Consider the following 16591-nt stretch of genomic DNA (forward strand, 5'->3'; position numbering starts at 1 on the left):
CAGAGAGCCATCCAGAGCGGGACGTGGCTCCATTCCGCTCCAGTTGGAGCTGTCAGATTCACGATCAATCACAGAGGCCGGGGAGGCTGCAACACTTTTTATTGACAGGAAAACAAAAAGCTACAGAGCTGATAGAAACCTGGAAACATCTGCAGACAGGGTGCTTTTTATTTGAAACGTGACAGGCAACAGAAACAAAAAAGAGATGGTTACAAAAATATCAAAATACTTTGCATAAAAAGTGCTTCAGTGTTAAAATTCTCAACCATTCGCTGCAACATGTTTTACATTTCTGCCTTCAAACCAGGTGCCACAGTTAACACCACACACAAACACGTGTTTGATGCTCTGTTCTTGATATTGCACTGAGGTGAGGTACAATCAGACAGCTGAGGGATGCAGACACACAGGTAAAATACTCATTTTATTGTGAAAGGCCTTCCTGTCAGGGGGACAGTCATGCAGCCATTATATGCTCCTTTCATTGATAAAACATATTCTGATAGATCTCATTTTTTTACATCATTAAAGGTGCTCTCCATAATAAGTCTTGTGTAATTTGTAGCAGTTTGAGATATACAGTGTGTTCCTGAGCCAGCAGGAAAAGGTGCTGTCAGAGTGGAATTAGAAGAAGAAGAAGAAGCAGTGACATCCAATCGATCAATCGATCAATCAATCAATCAATCAATCCTGGCCACATTCAAAGCAGCCTACATAGTGAAATATTTAATGGCACACAAAAAAACAACATATATATTTATATATATTTGGTCAAAATGGCACCCTGATTCATTCTGGAGTTCTCTTCCCTAAAGAATTTAAATCTGCGTCCACAGGCAACAGGAAGTGACCATGACCTCATGTTATTGCTGCTCCTATCACGACCTAAGACTGACAAGACCAGGCTGTAAAAATATACTTAGCAGGTGACTGGGGGAAACCATCTTTCAGTCATTGTTTACTATGAGGGAACTTTGTCCTCATGATAAACAGTCAAGCAATCGGATCAAAGCAGGAACACAACAAGCCACCCAAGATCTCGGAAAGCTAGCTAGTAGCAGTTTGCATGTTGTAGAGGATTTTTGTCATCTTTGTAAAGATATGCACATACAAGGCACTTTGACTGTCACTAAAGAACCGTTACTGTAACTGGATGCTGATTGAATTTGAGTGACCTCACAAGAATTCCTGTGTCTTCATGTGGAAAGCATAGTCATATAAAAAATATGAAATGACAATGACTAAACACTACACCAAACGTGACAGTAACACATCACACAACTTGCAACTTATTTTAAACTCTTTAAAGTGATCTTTAAAAGGCTCTGTAGAATAAGTTGTGAGAATAGACATATTGTCACAACTTCATGCTATGGCTACATGAAGAGTAATGCTAACAAGAACACACAAAGCAGTGTGATAAAACAGCAAATCAAATACTATTTGTCTCTTGCCTTTGACTGCAAAATGTTGGGACTTCACTTTCTCTTGTTGACAGTATTGATATCATTAGCATTAAACTGTAAACACTGATAAAAATGAACACTGTTAATGCTCAACTTCACTGGATGTGTTTAGAAAACAGCTGCCTGTGGACACAGACCCTAACTTTTCACGAACAGGTTCAGCAGGCTCATGTGATACAGTAAGATATCTTAAACAGCTACTTGAAATGCTCGACCACGTCCTTTCCTCTTTGTGATTCACAAAGCCGGACTGATATTCTGACCCCTAACTCTCTCTGCTCTCTCCCTGTAGCAGATCATGTGGTCAAGGAACCGGCTGGGTGTGTGAAGGTGTTTGGTGTGTTTTGTTGTTTTCACTTGCGTCGACTGAAAATACTCTTCTTGCCGCAGCTCTTCTCTGCGGTGCTGAGTCCAATGAGGAGCCGTGCCTTCTCATCTTCCTCCTGCTGCTGCAGGCTGTTGTCTGACTTCCCTTCAAACGTCTTCCCCCGCAGGTCGGAGCCCATGGCTGGCTTCAGACGCAGCTTCTCCTTTATCATCTGCGCAGCGAGGAGCAAAGAGGACCAGTTCATAAATACTAAACGTTTCAGTGTCAGCACAAATTTATGCATCTTCTCCCCGACAGGCTCAGCAGGAGACAGATAAAACTCTTGAAAACACACGGCCTGCAAATATTATGTAGTTTTAAACAGTTTGACTGATAAATTTTGTGTACCTGTGCTACAAGTGCTTTGCGGCTGTCCCTTTTCACAGCCATGGCAAAGTCGAGCCACGTCCATGTGTTGTTGTGATACTCCAAACAAGGAAGAACCAGGTTCAGGTCCTTCCAGTCCACACTGCTCTTTTCTCCCTGGGGAAGGTGGGTATGTCACAGTAAATCTACAAACCATTTCTATTTATTGGGAGCAGAAACGAGTTGTAAACACTTCATACATTACAATCTGCTCTGTTTCAGTTTTTGGTAGAGCAGCATTCAGGTTTCAAGTCATCATATGAAGTCCAGTATTTACAATTTTTAGCTAAGTTTTAAACTGCCATATCCTAAGGGTAACAACTGATTCTTAAGATCTTGAAAATTCCACTTTTTCATGGCATTACCTGGAGGAGCTCTATGTATATCTATTTTTAATTTTTGGGGATATTTGCCACATGAAACAAAAGTCACTGCAAAGATTCCAACATGTAAGACAAAGGAGACCCCACAGAGATGCAGAGCTGCCTGGTACTAGGCAGGGACAGGAGAAAACAAACATTCTGGGGTTCAAAGTCTGTCTTTTAGAGGGTGAGGTAATATCATGTAGAAAATTCCAGCTCTTTTTTCACATTTCTACTGCCAGGTGTTGTGATAGTCCATCTTTATATGATAGTCACTGACTGTATTCTTAATTTCATTCATACACAGAAACCCACCTTATAGCTCACACACAGGGGCACCTGTGGAATCTTGATATAGATGAAGGAGTTGTTCATAGCAGCTCGCTCTTTCATCTTATCGATGTCATCAACAGGGTGCTGTGACAGGAAACACTGCTTAGTATGTTTTCAAGGGGCTTTCTGAACATCCGTGCAAACACAAAAATGCGTCCCCACCTCTGGAGGCTTTCTGAATGACCTCCTGACCCCGGCAGTGCGGTTCAGTCCCTGGGTGACACCTTTGCTGGGGCCCATAGCACCTATGGTGTCCTCTGACGGTGGCCGAGGCTTGACAGGGATACCTGTGACACAAGAGTGCATTATCATCAGTGCTGTGGCCTCTGGGTGACTCCGCTCCCTACACCTTATACTCCCACTGAGCCACACACATGCGCACACACACACACAATTCTCAAGGTCATATCTAAAGCGGGAGAGTCTTTTCATAGCTCAGAGGGATGACATAACACACCACACACGTCTGACTGAGAAACTGGAAACTGTTATTGATCAGTTAGATGTTATAAACTGCAGGCGGGTGATCACACAAAGAGATTTTAGACTGCTGCTATCTCACTGCAGCTTTTGACAAAAACATACCAGTAGTAACCAATCTAAACTTGTCTTCTTCATCAGTGACCTCCTCCTCATCAACATTTCGTCCAGGGAAGAAAAATCCCATCATTCTTTTGAAGAACTGGTACATTAGCTGGATGGTGAGAGGCACCACATTTACCTGAGGATGGAAACAGTAATATTACTGTCAGAACAGTATTCAACACAAGAATTAAAGTGGCTGCATTCGATCTTCCTCACCTCAAAGTGTTCTTTCACAGAGATTCCTCCCACAGGGGGGCGCACTTTACTGAAAATACGCAAAGCAAACTGTCGCCCTGACTGGCAGTTACTCTGAGGACGAAGTACGACCTACAAAGGAAAAGAAAGGAGCTAAAATCTTGGTTTGATATCATCTTAATAATAAACAGTCCATGTTACTGATGATGTGTCACACATGCATCTATGAGTGTGCATGCAACACAGAGTATGAAGCTCTGAAGAGCTGTGGGGTGAACCCATCTGCACAAACAAGATGGAGTCAAGACAGACGTCACAGTCTTGTCACTGTACCAGCAGAGTACATACCCTCACACGCTGCACAGAGGAAACCAGGCATAAATCAGTTAAAACAGGTTGACAGCTTCCCTCACAGTTTATGGAAAGATGTTTGTATACCAGGTTTTAGCATACCATGGCCAGTGTAAATGGTAAAAGCTTTCTGTTTAATCAGAAATCTGAATATCGTATTTACCTTGTATGCAGCATTGGGCAGCAGGTTGTTCATTGTGAACCATCCCAGCTCCAGAAGATGCTCTGCTGTGTCATCAGACTTGTTCAGCTGTGAGGAGAAAGTACTTAGTGATTAGTTTACTATACAGGAGTAACCAAGAGGAGTGAGGAGAATATTGTACAACATCTGTCATCCTGAGTGTTTAAGCAGCATCTGCTCACCTTGCTGTACATGAATCTCTGCAGCTCTAGCTCAGCGATTCCAAGCTGTCCATCCTCTTCAGTCAAACACCAGCGGGCCTGAGCAAAGTAGATCTCCGTTCTCCTCACTACGCTCACATCCTCCGGTGGCTTTCGCAGCTCCAGCTTGTTTGCCCGTTGCAGCTGGAAATCCTTAAAACACCTGGAAGAGGGAGAAAAAACATTTACAATGACTTAAGAGTTGCTGTATATGATGTCAGTGCTGGATGTGAATCAATGCAAGGGTGAGACCTGATGAGAATGTTGAGCTCTTCGCTCTTCATCTGCATGTCATTCTTTTCCTGGTTCAGCTGGTTCTGCAGGCATGTGTTGATCTCAATCAGATCATCACTGCTCAGCTCCTCAGGCTGTGCCTGCAGGGTGACAAGAAAAGCAAATGTTTGATGATGTAAATGAGCTGATGCTTGACAGTGCTTAAGATTAGCTGGAGAATATGTGTAATGCCAGTAGTAACACAGTGTATCCTTGTAAAACCAACCACCCATGAGAAATGAAACCAACACCCAACCCATAGATCTCCATGGTAAGACACCATCTTTATAGCTTAAAAACAGCACAAAAACAGTTTTGGTCTCTATAAATAATTTTTTTCCATAATGAAAACTGTACAGGAGAACACCTCTTATGCAAATCACTCATTTACATTTTTTTAGGGGGAACTTTTTTGTGGCTCACCCTGATGTTGGAGTAAATCTGTTTCTCAAGCCGCCTTATCTGAGCAAGGTGCTGCCGAACTGCCTCCTGGAGATGCAAGATGCTGCTGCGCTGTTCCTCTGGGTTACTAGAAATTTCCAGTTGGAAACGCACTCGCTGCTTTTTTTCACTGTGCTCCTGGACACACCACACAGGGGACACAAAGTAGAAAACAAATGTGTTAATCTTAGAAATCTTTTGTACCATAAGATCAATAATTCTTCACTCTACCTTGCGTCTGGGCTCCACATGTAACAGCAGGTTGTTGACGATGTCCAGGATCATAGCGTACTGAACAGGGTTAGTGGATATCTCAAGGTCATGGTGAATGAGAGTGAATGTGTCCACAGCCCCTGAAAAAAACCAACACAGACCACACATGTAAGATTTCCTTTTGATTCTTTGTCCTAATAGTTTTACTACAAATGTCTGGTTTGTAGGTGATCAGACATACCAGCCTGTTTTTTCAGCAGGTCTTCCTTCTCATGGTTGTTCCTCAGCTCTGGTGGTTTGATCTGTGTAGCCAGCTCTGGGTTGATGTCATGACTGTAACTGATGTAGTGCATCCGGCAGCTACAGCGTGAGATGATGCGCTGAACCTGCTGTGCCTCATTCACCTGGGCTGGCTGGTTCCAGTCTACAACAATCAGATACACATTAAAAGCTGGCAACTCATCTGAAAATGCTTTTCTCAGCACACAAAATCGATCATCAATGCATTCAGACAGTGTGGTGTGTGTTCCACTCTGCATGCCTTAGGAATAGACGAACATATGATGAGGGAGAAAGAGGTTGTGTGATAACCGCACCTGTAGTGGTGCTAACCATTCCACCCACAGCCTGGCCACTCTCCATCAGCTCCAGCACGGAGTCCAGGTTACGCTGCCTGTGCTCCTCTATGTTTTTCACCTAAACACAACCCAGTGCAAAGCAGAGAAATACAGAGCTTTTGATGCTGTGATCACAGGGAGTTGTAAAATTGCTAAAAATGTCTTAGGTGAGATTTAAAATGTCTTGCTATCTTTAATTAAAAACACAAAAAGGTTTAGTTTTTAAAGTAGCAGCCTAAGCATTTTAATATTTTGCTTAATAATTTGTTACTGATGATAACCAATTAAAATAATCTCAGCTCCATTTATGATGGTTAAACCCCTAAATGACTCTAAATTACAGATAATAATCACTATATACACTGTGTCCACACAGTTCTATGACTGGGGTAACTGCACATTTAAAGTCACACTATGCCACAATCAAGCCCTTAATACTGTGTAGCTGTGCCTACCTCCAGCCACAGCTGCCTGTCTTCTTGCTCAGATGGGTTGGGCTCCATGGTGGCAAAGTACTGCATGCCATCCAGCAGACAGGTCCAGGTGGTCTTCTGCTTCAGGGTGTCGCTGTACCAGGCTGGATGGTGCTCACACTGCAGCAGCTGAGCCTTTGCAGCAGAGACCAGCACACAACCTGCAGTCTCTGTGCCACGCAACATCATCTAGGTAAAGACAATAGAGCAGGATTAACACACCAAGGCTTTCATCAGAAGTTTGCTGTCACATTGCTTCTTGTAGTAAACAATCCATCACATGCACATTTTTGACAGTTGTAGTTACCTGACAGTTGACCAACTCGATGAACCAGTTCCGATTATAAACATCATCTGTCTGACAGGCTGCTATGCCACACAGCTGGTCACTCACACCTGAGTCCTCTTCGGAAAACACCACAAACCTGTCAGTTTCCTCAATCAGCTTCTGCAGCATTGATGTGCCTGAGCAATTGAGAGAAAGTAAACAGGTTAGTATTTTTTCGGACCTTGACAGCTGTTTTTTTTCTTAAGAAAAGCCTCCCTGACCTTCGTTTTGACTTTTTTCTGCTCGACTGAGAGTGGGCACAACTGGTATGGTGGGAGCTGTGGGTGGTGAGTAGCTTGAAGGGGAACGTTTGAGCTTCTTAGTCTGCAGCTGTGTATCAATCCTCAGACCCTTCAGAGCTTCAGTGGAGAGATTTCTCTTCAGCACAGACGCCTTTTTGTAGCCATCATACAAACCAAAAGCGATGTTCCTGTTAGTGGTTGTCCAGGAAGCACGCAGATCAACCAGACGCAGTTTGTGAGTGTAAGAGGCGTTGCTTTCATCCTTTGTGTTCACCTCCTGTCAACAAAATTCAACAAGATGCAGTCACAGTGAAAAACAGATTCTAACTGAAGGCATCAGGGTTGGGTCTTTTACCTCCTCCATGCGGTTGCTCTGTCGCTGGTAGCTCAGTGATGAGAGGCTGAGCAGGTGAGTCTTCTTCACCTGAGCATTCATCTGATGGTCGGCAGTTTCATCCCAGGTGGAGGCCATTAGATGAACTGTCACCTGAGAGAGTTCGCTAACCATCTGAGTCACATTCCATTCAGAGATCAGCCTCCTCATCACAGTGCCAGCTGAGTCACAAACCAAAGGCATTAAAAATTAATTAAAATTAAATTAAAAATATGGGAACTATTTAATAAATTAGGAAGAAATAAGTAGATTTTAATAAGTATTATTTCAAGCATTACCCTGTGGAATAAGTCTCTGTGCTCCTCGAGTGAAGACGTGACCTTTGTTGCACTCCACTTGGATACCTCTTTGCTGGGCAAAGGAGGCCCAGTAATGCACCTGTAATGACACGCCAAACAGAGGATGAAAATTAAATGAGCGATAGGAAATCCAACTTATTCTGTACTGTATACAATTGTATATTTTATGGTAAAAACATGGAACAGATCTTTTTAATGGACTGTCACTGAAGGGCAAAAAATGTTTACTTGTAGTTGTGGGAAGGCAGCTGTGTAGGACATCTGTTTGTAGTGCTGACCAAGCTTCTTGCGGACTGGCCTGAGGCTGTGGAACAGCTTGCCTCTGCAGATTGGTCGAGAAACACTAGTCCAAGTGGCCCAAAAGTTCTGCATCCAGCGCAGTGTGCTGCTGTACAGCAGGATTCTGGGTTGGGAGGGTTCTACAAAAACATGTAAAGGATATTGTGCTGTAAGCAAGTCATTACACAAGTTTAACTCGGATGTGCTCCTCCACCTTCAGAACCAACTGCTACATATAGCAACGACATGTCCTGACTGCAGAATGCGATGACTGACTGATCAGAATGTGCGGCTGTGTATTGCTGTGAAGTCTCTAACAACAAAGTGCATAAATACATATGTATTTTAAGGGAAGTAGGTGATATATTGACAGCAAATGTCAAAGTCACATGTACCTGTGCCACAGTGCTGGTTAAGGTCCATGGTGATAGAGAGGTTGAGGTTCTCAGAACGAAAGGCTCTGTAGGAATCATGAGGTTGTCCTGAAGTCACATCTGCAATGTTCTCTGCACAGCAGAGCATTACAGCATGGTGGTCATGGGGGTTGCCATGGCAAAGCCATTGAAGGTCAAGGGTCATACACAGGTTGGGTAGGTGTAGAAAACAGATATCATCATACCTGGCAAAGAGAAAGGGCACCTTTATTACTAGATGGTTCTGAAGAAATACACCTACTTATCCTACCATTCAGTGTCCCTACTTACTTGGATGCCGTTCTCACATTTACATCCAAGTCCCCTTTGAACACAAACTGCCCAGGGTTCCAGTCAAACTTCAGCTTATTCCACTCCCAGTGCAAGTTCTCAGTTGTATTATAGGGGTCCTGAAAGAATGCAGATAAAAAAACATAACTGACTAAACAAAAACGGTTAAAGTAGCCTAAAACATACAAAGAATGACTGATATTAATAGAAAAGAAATAATTTAATTGAACCTCTTTCTACACAGATACGTTATATAGACTACTACAACAGCTGAGTGTGTTTGGTGTGCAGCTTTTAACCTCTGTTGCTAGCTGATGAAGATTGGCTTGATCAATGTCCATAACCCAGCGGCCGTGCAGAAGGAGACGACTTTTGTCCCACCAGGCCAGAAGAGGTGAGGGATCCACTGTGGGTTTGGTCAGCAAGTCAACAGACTGTCCAATCAATGTCCAGGCAGGGTCCCAACATGGGCCCCACACAATAGTGTACAGGGAGATGTTGGCTGAAGAAAGAGTTTAAATATAAAATGTCACTGCAGACAGACAAACTGTGGTTGAAAAAAGCAATCATGACAGTTTACTGGATTACTGATTGAATGACATCATATTAGAGATTAGAATCCTAAATATCATGTACAGTCACTGCACAAACAAAAGCTGTGGCTGAATTTAAGGGACTTACTGATGTTGTATACATGACTTACATTTGAAATCATAGTAGAACTTGAGTGGAGGCATATTCCTGTGGACTGTTACATCTCCCCATGGTGGACCAAGTGGGACCGTCTCTTTGCGATGAGCTCTTGCTTGTCCATCCTGTTCTGTTCCAATCAGACGCCCTGACATTTCCCAGTCCCTGATCTCAAACAGGTAGCGAGGGTAGTCTCGAATTCTCACTAGCATGTAGAAACAGTAGTAAAATTATTTTACCCTTTTGTCTGTGGTTGCCCTCATCAAGGTAGTCATTTCCAAGAGTTTAAAATCGAGGCAATCCTTTAGTCAAGTTGCCTTGATTTATACTCTTAGAAAAGATTGTGCCCTTTACATATCCTCTGTCAAGTCAAAACTGTAAGTACTTTCAATTTTTTTTTTTTTTTTTATCAGCGAAGTCTAACTTACCCAAAAAAGCAGCTAGGTTGAACTTGACTGCACGGCACCACTGGACCACCAGTGGGAGCCCATCTCTGGGGAAGGGACTGATTCCATCAATGTCCCTCAGCTGTTCTCTCACCCTTTCTGGCCCATGAAGAGACTGATCAGCCAGGGCTACAAGTTCCAAGTCAGACACAGTCCATGTGAGCAGAGACTTCCTCATGGGTGTGTTGGAATAGAGGCGCCGTGAGCGCTGGATGTAGATTTCGATGTGCTTTTTCTCCAATGAACTGTAAAGCTCCTCTATCTTTCTGGCAGGCAAGAGTTCTCCGTGCTGCTTGCGCAGATCTGCCACCTTCTTATCCAGGAGCTGCAGACGCTTTGCACTTTCTTTGCTCTCATCCTTCATCAGTTCATAGTTGTCTCGCAGTTTGATTTCGAAAATGTCATCCAGGAAGACAAAGGAGAACTGGCTGATTTTGAATACAAGGTCAGGTGGCAGACACTGGGGGGCAGAGGCCTGGCTTTTGGAGCGATGAAGAGTCTTCAACCACTTCTGCACGCTAATGGCCATGTCAAAGGTGTTTGAGAAATTGTACTGGTAGGGGAACTCGACTGCTAAAGAGGGGCAAGTGAGGACCCAGACATGGTTTTGTGGACTGGTGAGGAAGGGAAAGGCGTCTCTGTGCAGCTGCATCTCAGTCAGCTCGGCATACATCTCCACATCGAGGCCATTAAATGAGACAATGTTGTTGCCGTCAAAGTTAAAGATTAGCAACGGTGAGCGTATATGCATAGAGCCAGCATGCTTTGAGACCGTGAGGGCATCCGTGTGCAGCTGGATGTAGTTCTGCTCACTAACATGAGCAGTTAAACGAGTACAGCCCAGTTCAATGCGTACACACAGTACTCTACTCTGGGCTGACATGGGTTCAGTGTCCACAGGTTGGACAGGCCTTTCCTCTTCTTTCTCTCCACAAAGCATACACCAACAAACCTGAGCTTCGCTCATGTGCTGATATAACACCATGTGGTCTGTTGGTGTCCATTCGACAGCAAGCTCCTCTTCACATTTTATCTGATTAAAGAAACAACATGAGCATTAACCCTGAAATAAAAAGCTACAATAAGACACAAGCTCAGTGAAATGAAACCTACCTGTAAGGTGTGAGTGGTGATGTGGTACCAGATGGATATTGTGGTGAGTTTGGCAACAGGGTTGATGGTTTGAGAGGCAGGGCAACATGTTTCCATGGTCTCTGTGAGTGTCTTAACCACAGACAAGCTGACCCCCTGTAGTGACACCCTGGAGCTCTCAGCAGAGCTCAGGACTCCGACTGTGTCCATCCGCAAAGACACAGCACCTAGAGAGAAGACAAGTAAATAATAATGGAACTAGCAGACCTGTGTGTATTATAGGAAAAAAAAGCATTTTTAAGAATACATGTTTTACTTTCTTTATGATTTTGTGATTTTGTTTGACTAAGTTACATCATAATAAGCCACAATTAATTACATATAAATGTTGCACACATTTACTGCATGCACATCACACAATTAGCTTAATGCTGGACTTCTAGGGCCATTTATGTGAGCAAACGAGAGGACGTGGTGGACTCTTCCTCGTGCTTTTTTGAGAAGCCTATATGGCTAGACAGTGAGGACATCACTACTTGAAAACAACACAAACATTTCGATGTCAGATGTTCTTACCTGCCACATTAGAGAGTGTAAACACATTAACATCCTCCAGACGGCAGTCCAGTTTAAAAAGCAGGTGTAGCTGTGTAGACGGGATATGATGGAGAGTACTGTCGCTAGAAGGAGACACTACAGCTGCATCCGACAGTTGCAATGTCTCTGTGTCATGAGGAATCTGTATGAAGGACAGCAGGCGAGACAAGCACAGTGCACAGGTCTCCGAAAGCTCCACCTGAAGCCCCTTCAGGTTGGACTCCACGCTCAGGCTCGGGGCCTGGTTACTCAACTCCAAGTGGGGTCGGTTGAAACTCCCCTGCAGAAGAAAAAGATATATAAAAAATCTGTAGGGATTTCCAAAGTTTATAAGCTTGCAAGCAAAAGCAGACTTTTGATGTAATAGAGGAACTGTGTAGACAGGCTTTGTGCTCTTACCTGAAGGTTGAGGGAGTCTAGAATTAGAGCTTCTCCCCACACATGTTTACCAGGAGGGTGGGGTGCCTGCTGGATATGAGAACCCTGACCAACTCTCCACCAGAAGTTGTCCAGGGTCAGTGAGGCACGCTGGTGCACATTCTGGGACTCTGAGCTCTCTTTGTCGATTTTAATATCCAGAAGATGCTGCAGTTCTATAAATACAAAAAGGGATATTGCAATTACTTTGAGTTTAAGTATTTAGATCAATTGCAATATAGAGATTAAAGTCAGGCTTAATTGAAAACTGAAGAGTCATTAGTGGTTACAAGAGTATACGTAAGTTACACTGGAAGGGCACCCTGACCCTTTCTAATCTAGTTCTGAAAAAGGTTAACTTGATAGTTGCCTACAGAATGATTGTGTGAAGGAAAATATCTTGCTCTAGACGTAACGGGAACACTGCCCTCATTTTGCAAACAAAGCAACAGTGTCACATGACATTCACTGGCCTGAACAGTACCTGCACTGGCTGAGAGGAAGCCGAGAGCAAAAGGTGTAGTGTCTCCCAGCTGAACAGACACATTGAGGTTGGACACAGAGGAGGTGATCATCACTGGAGCGTCCAGGTGAGGGAGGCGCCTGAGGAAAAGGAGGGTGGGCAAATAATCTAATGGACTACACAACACAATACGACCATGGAAGAAGAATTCAGGATGAGTGATGCACAAACACAAATGGATAAGGAAGAGAAGAGGTTAAAAGTCAGAGTGGTAGTGACGTCTCAGGTTATAAATGTTAGAGAGAACAGAAGCTTAATCCTCCCGCTTCCTTTGGTACTTGCCTTTTTCTATGTGTTTCCTTCCTGTGGAGGAGCTGCTCCCATGGAAATAGATTTAACCAATGGGAGAACTCCTGGTGACGATAGTGAATGATACAAGTGTTGACTGTGAAGGACCCTGAGATGTCAATGGATGTAACCTAAATTTACAAAAAACATAAGAGTCAAAACACATCTAAGAACCTTTGACCAGGCAGTGGGACCACTGAGCAACCTCTCACCTGCAGGACCATCTTCAGAGCATTCACACAAAGGATTCTTTGCCTACTTTGAGAGAGAAGAAGTCCATCTGCCAATAAAAAAGAAAGAACAAGTTGTTCATAAATTCTGTCCTTCATCCAACTGTCCCGGCATTACGCCCGGTGCCCAGCTGTCCACTAACCCTCAAGAAGGAGCTCCAGGCTGCTCTGAGGAAAGCTCAGCTCAGGAGTGAAGCTTTTTAGAGGTAGCTGATCATCGTCACGTCCATAGCTGAGCTTCAAAGACTTCAGGGTCCAGTTTAGGTGTCTGTACATGTACAAGAGAAGACTTCATAAGATAATACATAAACATTATTTACTTACAGACAATAGTAAAAAGTAGACTCACCGTTTCTGGCTGTGCATGGACAGGGTTACATTCGTATTATCAAACTCCACATTGACATTGCTGGGAATCAGCTGATGAAAACGTTCCACAGTCTTTGTCTGGATAAATCCATTGTTTTCACACTCTGAAACAATACAGCATATAATAAATCACAATGTTCTGTAGAGCATTATCAATCATATCAAACCACAGATGATCAGCTTGCAGTGTCCAAGCTAAATAATCTGTTAAATTAAAATAAAAAAAAAAGTGTAAACTCTTGATTTCTCATGCCTCAAGTCAGTGGCTGTATGAAGAGAAAGAAGGCAGGATTTCAATCCTGAAACTGCTTCTGCCTGTAAACATACAGTCTACTGGTCATAAGCTAAATCACTTACAGTGTGACTTCAATCCATTTTGTTTATGGAAATCCAAAAATATCTTCACATGGTAATAACTAATGGGCTTACGTGTCATTTCCTCTTTTTCCCCTTGTGGCTTATGTGTGTATTTATGTTGGCAGAAGTGTCAGACTTCAACAATGACTGTGTTACTGAGGTCATAACAACGAGTTATATTTCATTTCTTCACCTAAAAGCCTTTTAGATGTACAGTATAAGAAATACTGGAAAATGTATTTCAGTATTTTGTAAAAATTGTGTAACTTAATACTTAACTTTGTGTGGAGGTAGGACATTTCAAACATCATATCCCTATGTAACCTTGTATGTATGTTGTAGTTGTTAAGCAGAACATCTAAAAATATCACAGATGATGGAAAACATCCAGGCATTTTGGAATAAGCAAGGATCAGATGTGATGCCAGTGGAAAACAACTTTTTAACTAGTAATGATGGTCTCAGGTATTTTTCAAGTAACTTTATGGGGACTTTTTCAGGTTTGCAAGTTAAACTGTGGGAATCAGTACAATCGGTACACAGTCTTTATCTCCTACACTGGTAAAACAAGCATTAAACTTTACTTACCAGATGCACTCTCTTGCTCTTTAATGGGAGTAGGGGGCAGAAGTAGTTGACTGAGGAAGAGTCCTTCATGCAGCTCTGCTATAAGTGTCCTCACGTTCAGGGACAGACTACCTGGCTTCATCTCAGGCAGGCTCACATCTCCAGACAGCAGCAGGCTCAGGGCCACTTCAGCCAAACATATGTCCTACAACAGACAGCACCTCAGTCATCCACCCCGACTCATAAGTTTCTATTTGTGTGACTTTACCTGAACTCACCAATTGACTGCTTTTAAGAACTTTACTGCTCAGCTGCCCAACAGAGAAGTCCCATGCCAACCTGAAAAACAGGCACGCTACAGTTACTAATTCTCTCTACTGTGTTAAACTTAAATAAACACATTAAAGGTTTTTTTTTTACCTTTTACTCTGATGATCTAGTAACAAGGTGATACCTGTGATGGTCATGTGCCAAAGAGACTCTGACAGGGCGAGGTTAAGCACCATCACATTGATGGAGCTAATATGGAATGACAACAGCTGAAAGCCCAAAAATACAAAGTGAGATACTGTCAATAAATCAACAGAATGTCTTGGCCTATTGTAAGCCTTCATACTTGTGACAAAATGCGAAGCATTGAAGGACTGATTGAACTCTTCCCTGACTTCTTCCCATGGTTACTATTCACCAAAGGCCTCAGGGGTTCCTGCAAGTCAAACCTCACTCTGGTTTCACCAACACACAACGCTAGGTATCTCCTGAAACACAGAGCATGCAGTAACAGGTTCAGATAACAGGAGTGCATATGTAATTTCAATGCTACCACACTAAAAAAAATTATATATCGACTTACGGTAGATCTTGGTTTAGAAGTTTACTTGAAATCCATATTCTGTCAATTTCCTATCATAAAAAGAGATCGAGCTTTAAAAAGGCACAGTTTGACATGTTGTGGGAAAGTGCACAAACATTATGAAATATGCTTTGAGCCAGACATGAAACTCTTGACATGGGAGTGGCTGCATGGCCAGAGCTGGCTACATAAATGTCATGTAAACACAGGCTGTCTTACCAGAGTGTGCTGGGGATGAAACTGGATACTGATTCCTTTTACAGAAAACAGCCCGACCGATTTGATCTTCAGATCAGCACTGAGTGCAGTCTGCAAGGACCGCACAGCCAGGGTGCATATGAGCCACCTAGAAACACAAGACAACACATGATGTCTCAGACCCTGAACCTGTAAACATCTGGGGAAAATGCATTGGCAATTACACTGAATCAATAATGACAATCCTTCTGTATAAGGACACAGATTTCTCACCTGAAAATGAGACATAGCAACGCAATCCCCAAGACAAAAAGGAGAAGGAAGAATATCAGCAGGAGAGACATTGTGTCCCAACTTGTTCACACCCAAATCTTAGACATGGGTGCGCTGTCTGCCATCAGCTGCTGTCAAAGAGAAGGAGATACTTCAGCGCATTACGATCAGGTGCATCTGGACAGGTGACACCGAGTGACTGCTGACATGCAGTAGCTGTCTATCAACTATAAACCTCGGAATCAACATTTGCAAATCAATAACTAAATCAATACTGTATCAACGTTAACCGTATCAACTAGCCTCACAATGCTAACGTTGCCTGATAACTACAGCGTAGTTACAGATCATACGCTACATAGCACCTAGCGTAAGTTTGTACCAAGCGAACAGTGTGTAAAATCTTTACCTGAACTTACTTGTCGTTAACTTACAATGGAAAGAAAAACGATTGCTTATTGTACACGGACCGCAGCGCTAGCCCAACGTAACCATACACGAAATAGTTAAACACATTTGTCGCCGCGTCATCCTAGGATCTGTATCAAATCTGTGCTAACATCCTAGCATGCTAACGCTTCGGCTAACTTAGCACAGCTGCGACGCTGCTACACAAGTTAGCACTGTTTCTCCCCTCAGGAACGTATTTGCCCTACATTAGCTCCGGTTAATAGTCAAACGTTCTTACTCTGACATGTTCAAAACTCCAGGTTGCCGCTACGCAACATAATGCTGCAAGGAGCAGTTCCACCTGACAACTGACTCTGAGCTGAGGCAGAGTAAACACACTGAGCTCAGGTCCGCCCTGCTCAGCTGGCAGCGCCACGGCTCAGAGCTGAGGCTACAGGAATCAGAGCTGGGACACTGCCAGGAACAGTTACTGTGAATATTCATCTTTAACTACACATATACTATACACTAACTACCCACCTTTACTGCATTTTAGGGTTGTGCGATATTGGCAAAAAAAAAAAAATAATCACAATTAATTGTGGCATTTAGCCGATAACGATTAATTTGAC

At 43.1% G+C, this 16591-nt stretch overlaps 1 protein-coding gene across 4 annotated transcripts; it reads right to left on the reverse strand.

The window, feature by feature from the left end:
• Positions 1–82: 82 nt before the first annotated feature.
• On the reverse strand, positions 83–16380 carry LOC114444479 (protein KIAA0100-like). Of its 4 annotated transcripts, none has more exons than XM_028419077.1 (40): positions 16258–16380; positions 15570–15700; positions 15318–15444; positions 15099–15148; positions 14862–15003; positions 14666–14784; positions 14524–14584; positions 14267–14450; positions 13302–13425; positions 13096–13220; positions 12935–13002; positions 12717–12853; positions 12396–12514; positions 11894–12087; positions 11474–11774; positions 10919–11124; positions 9788–10838; positions 9373–9564; positions 8969–9171; positions 8670–8788; positions 8361–8584; positions 7915–8105; positions 7666–7765; positions 7349–7548; positions 6973–7270; positions 6731–6888; positions 6406–6612; positions 5930–6029; positions 5575–5757; positions 5352–5473; positions 5103–5258; positions 4659–4780; positions 4389–4569; positions 4189–4275; positions 3696–3806; positions 3480–3615; positions 3057–3181; positions 2877–2978; positions 2182–2316; positions 83–2005 (listed from the first exon to the last, which is right to left on the reverse strand). In XM_028419077.1, the coding sequence occupies exons 2-40, from the start codon at positions 15638–15640 to the stop codon at positions 1820–1822; spliced, it is 6717 nt and encodes a 2238-aa protein (XP_028274878.1). In that variant the 5' UTR covers positions 15641–15700; positions 16258–16380; the 3' UTR covers positions 83–1819. The 4 variants fall into 4 exon arrangements, with proteins under 4 accessions (XP_028274878.1, XP_028274875.1, XP_028274876.1 ...); XM_028419074.1 differs by having other exon boundaries at positions 12396–12550; XM_028419075.1 differs by having other exon boundaries at positions 12396–12550; positions 15570–15697; positions 16258–16374.
• Positions 16381–16591: the final 211 nt, after the last annotated feature.

Source organism: Parambassis ranga, chromosome 13 (genome assembly GCF_900634625.1).
Source record: "Parambassis ranga chromosome 13, fParRan2.1, whole genome shotgun sequence".
NCBI lineage: Eukaryota > Metazoa > Chordata > Actinopteri > Ambassidae > Parambassis > Parambassis ranga.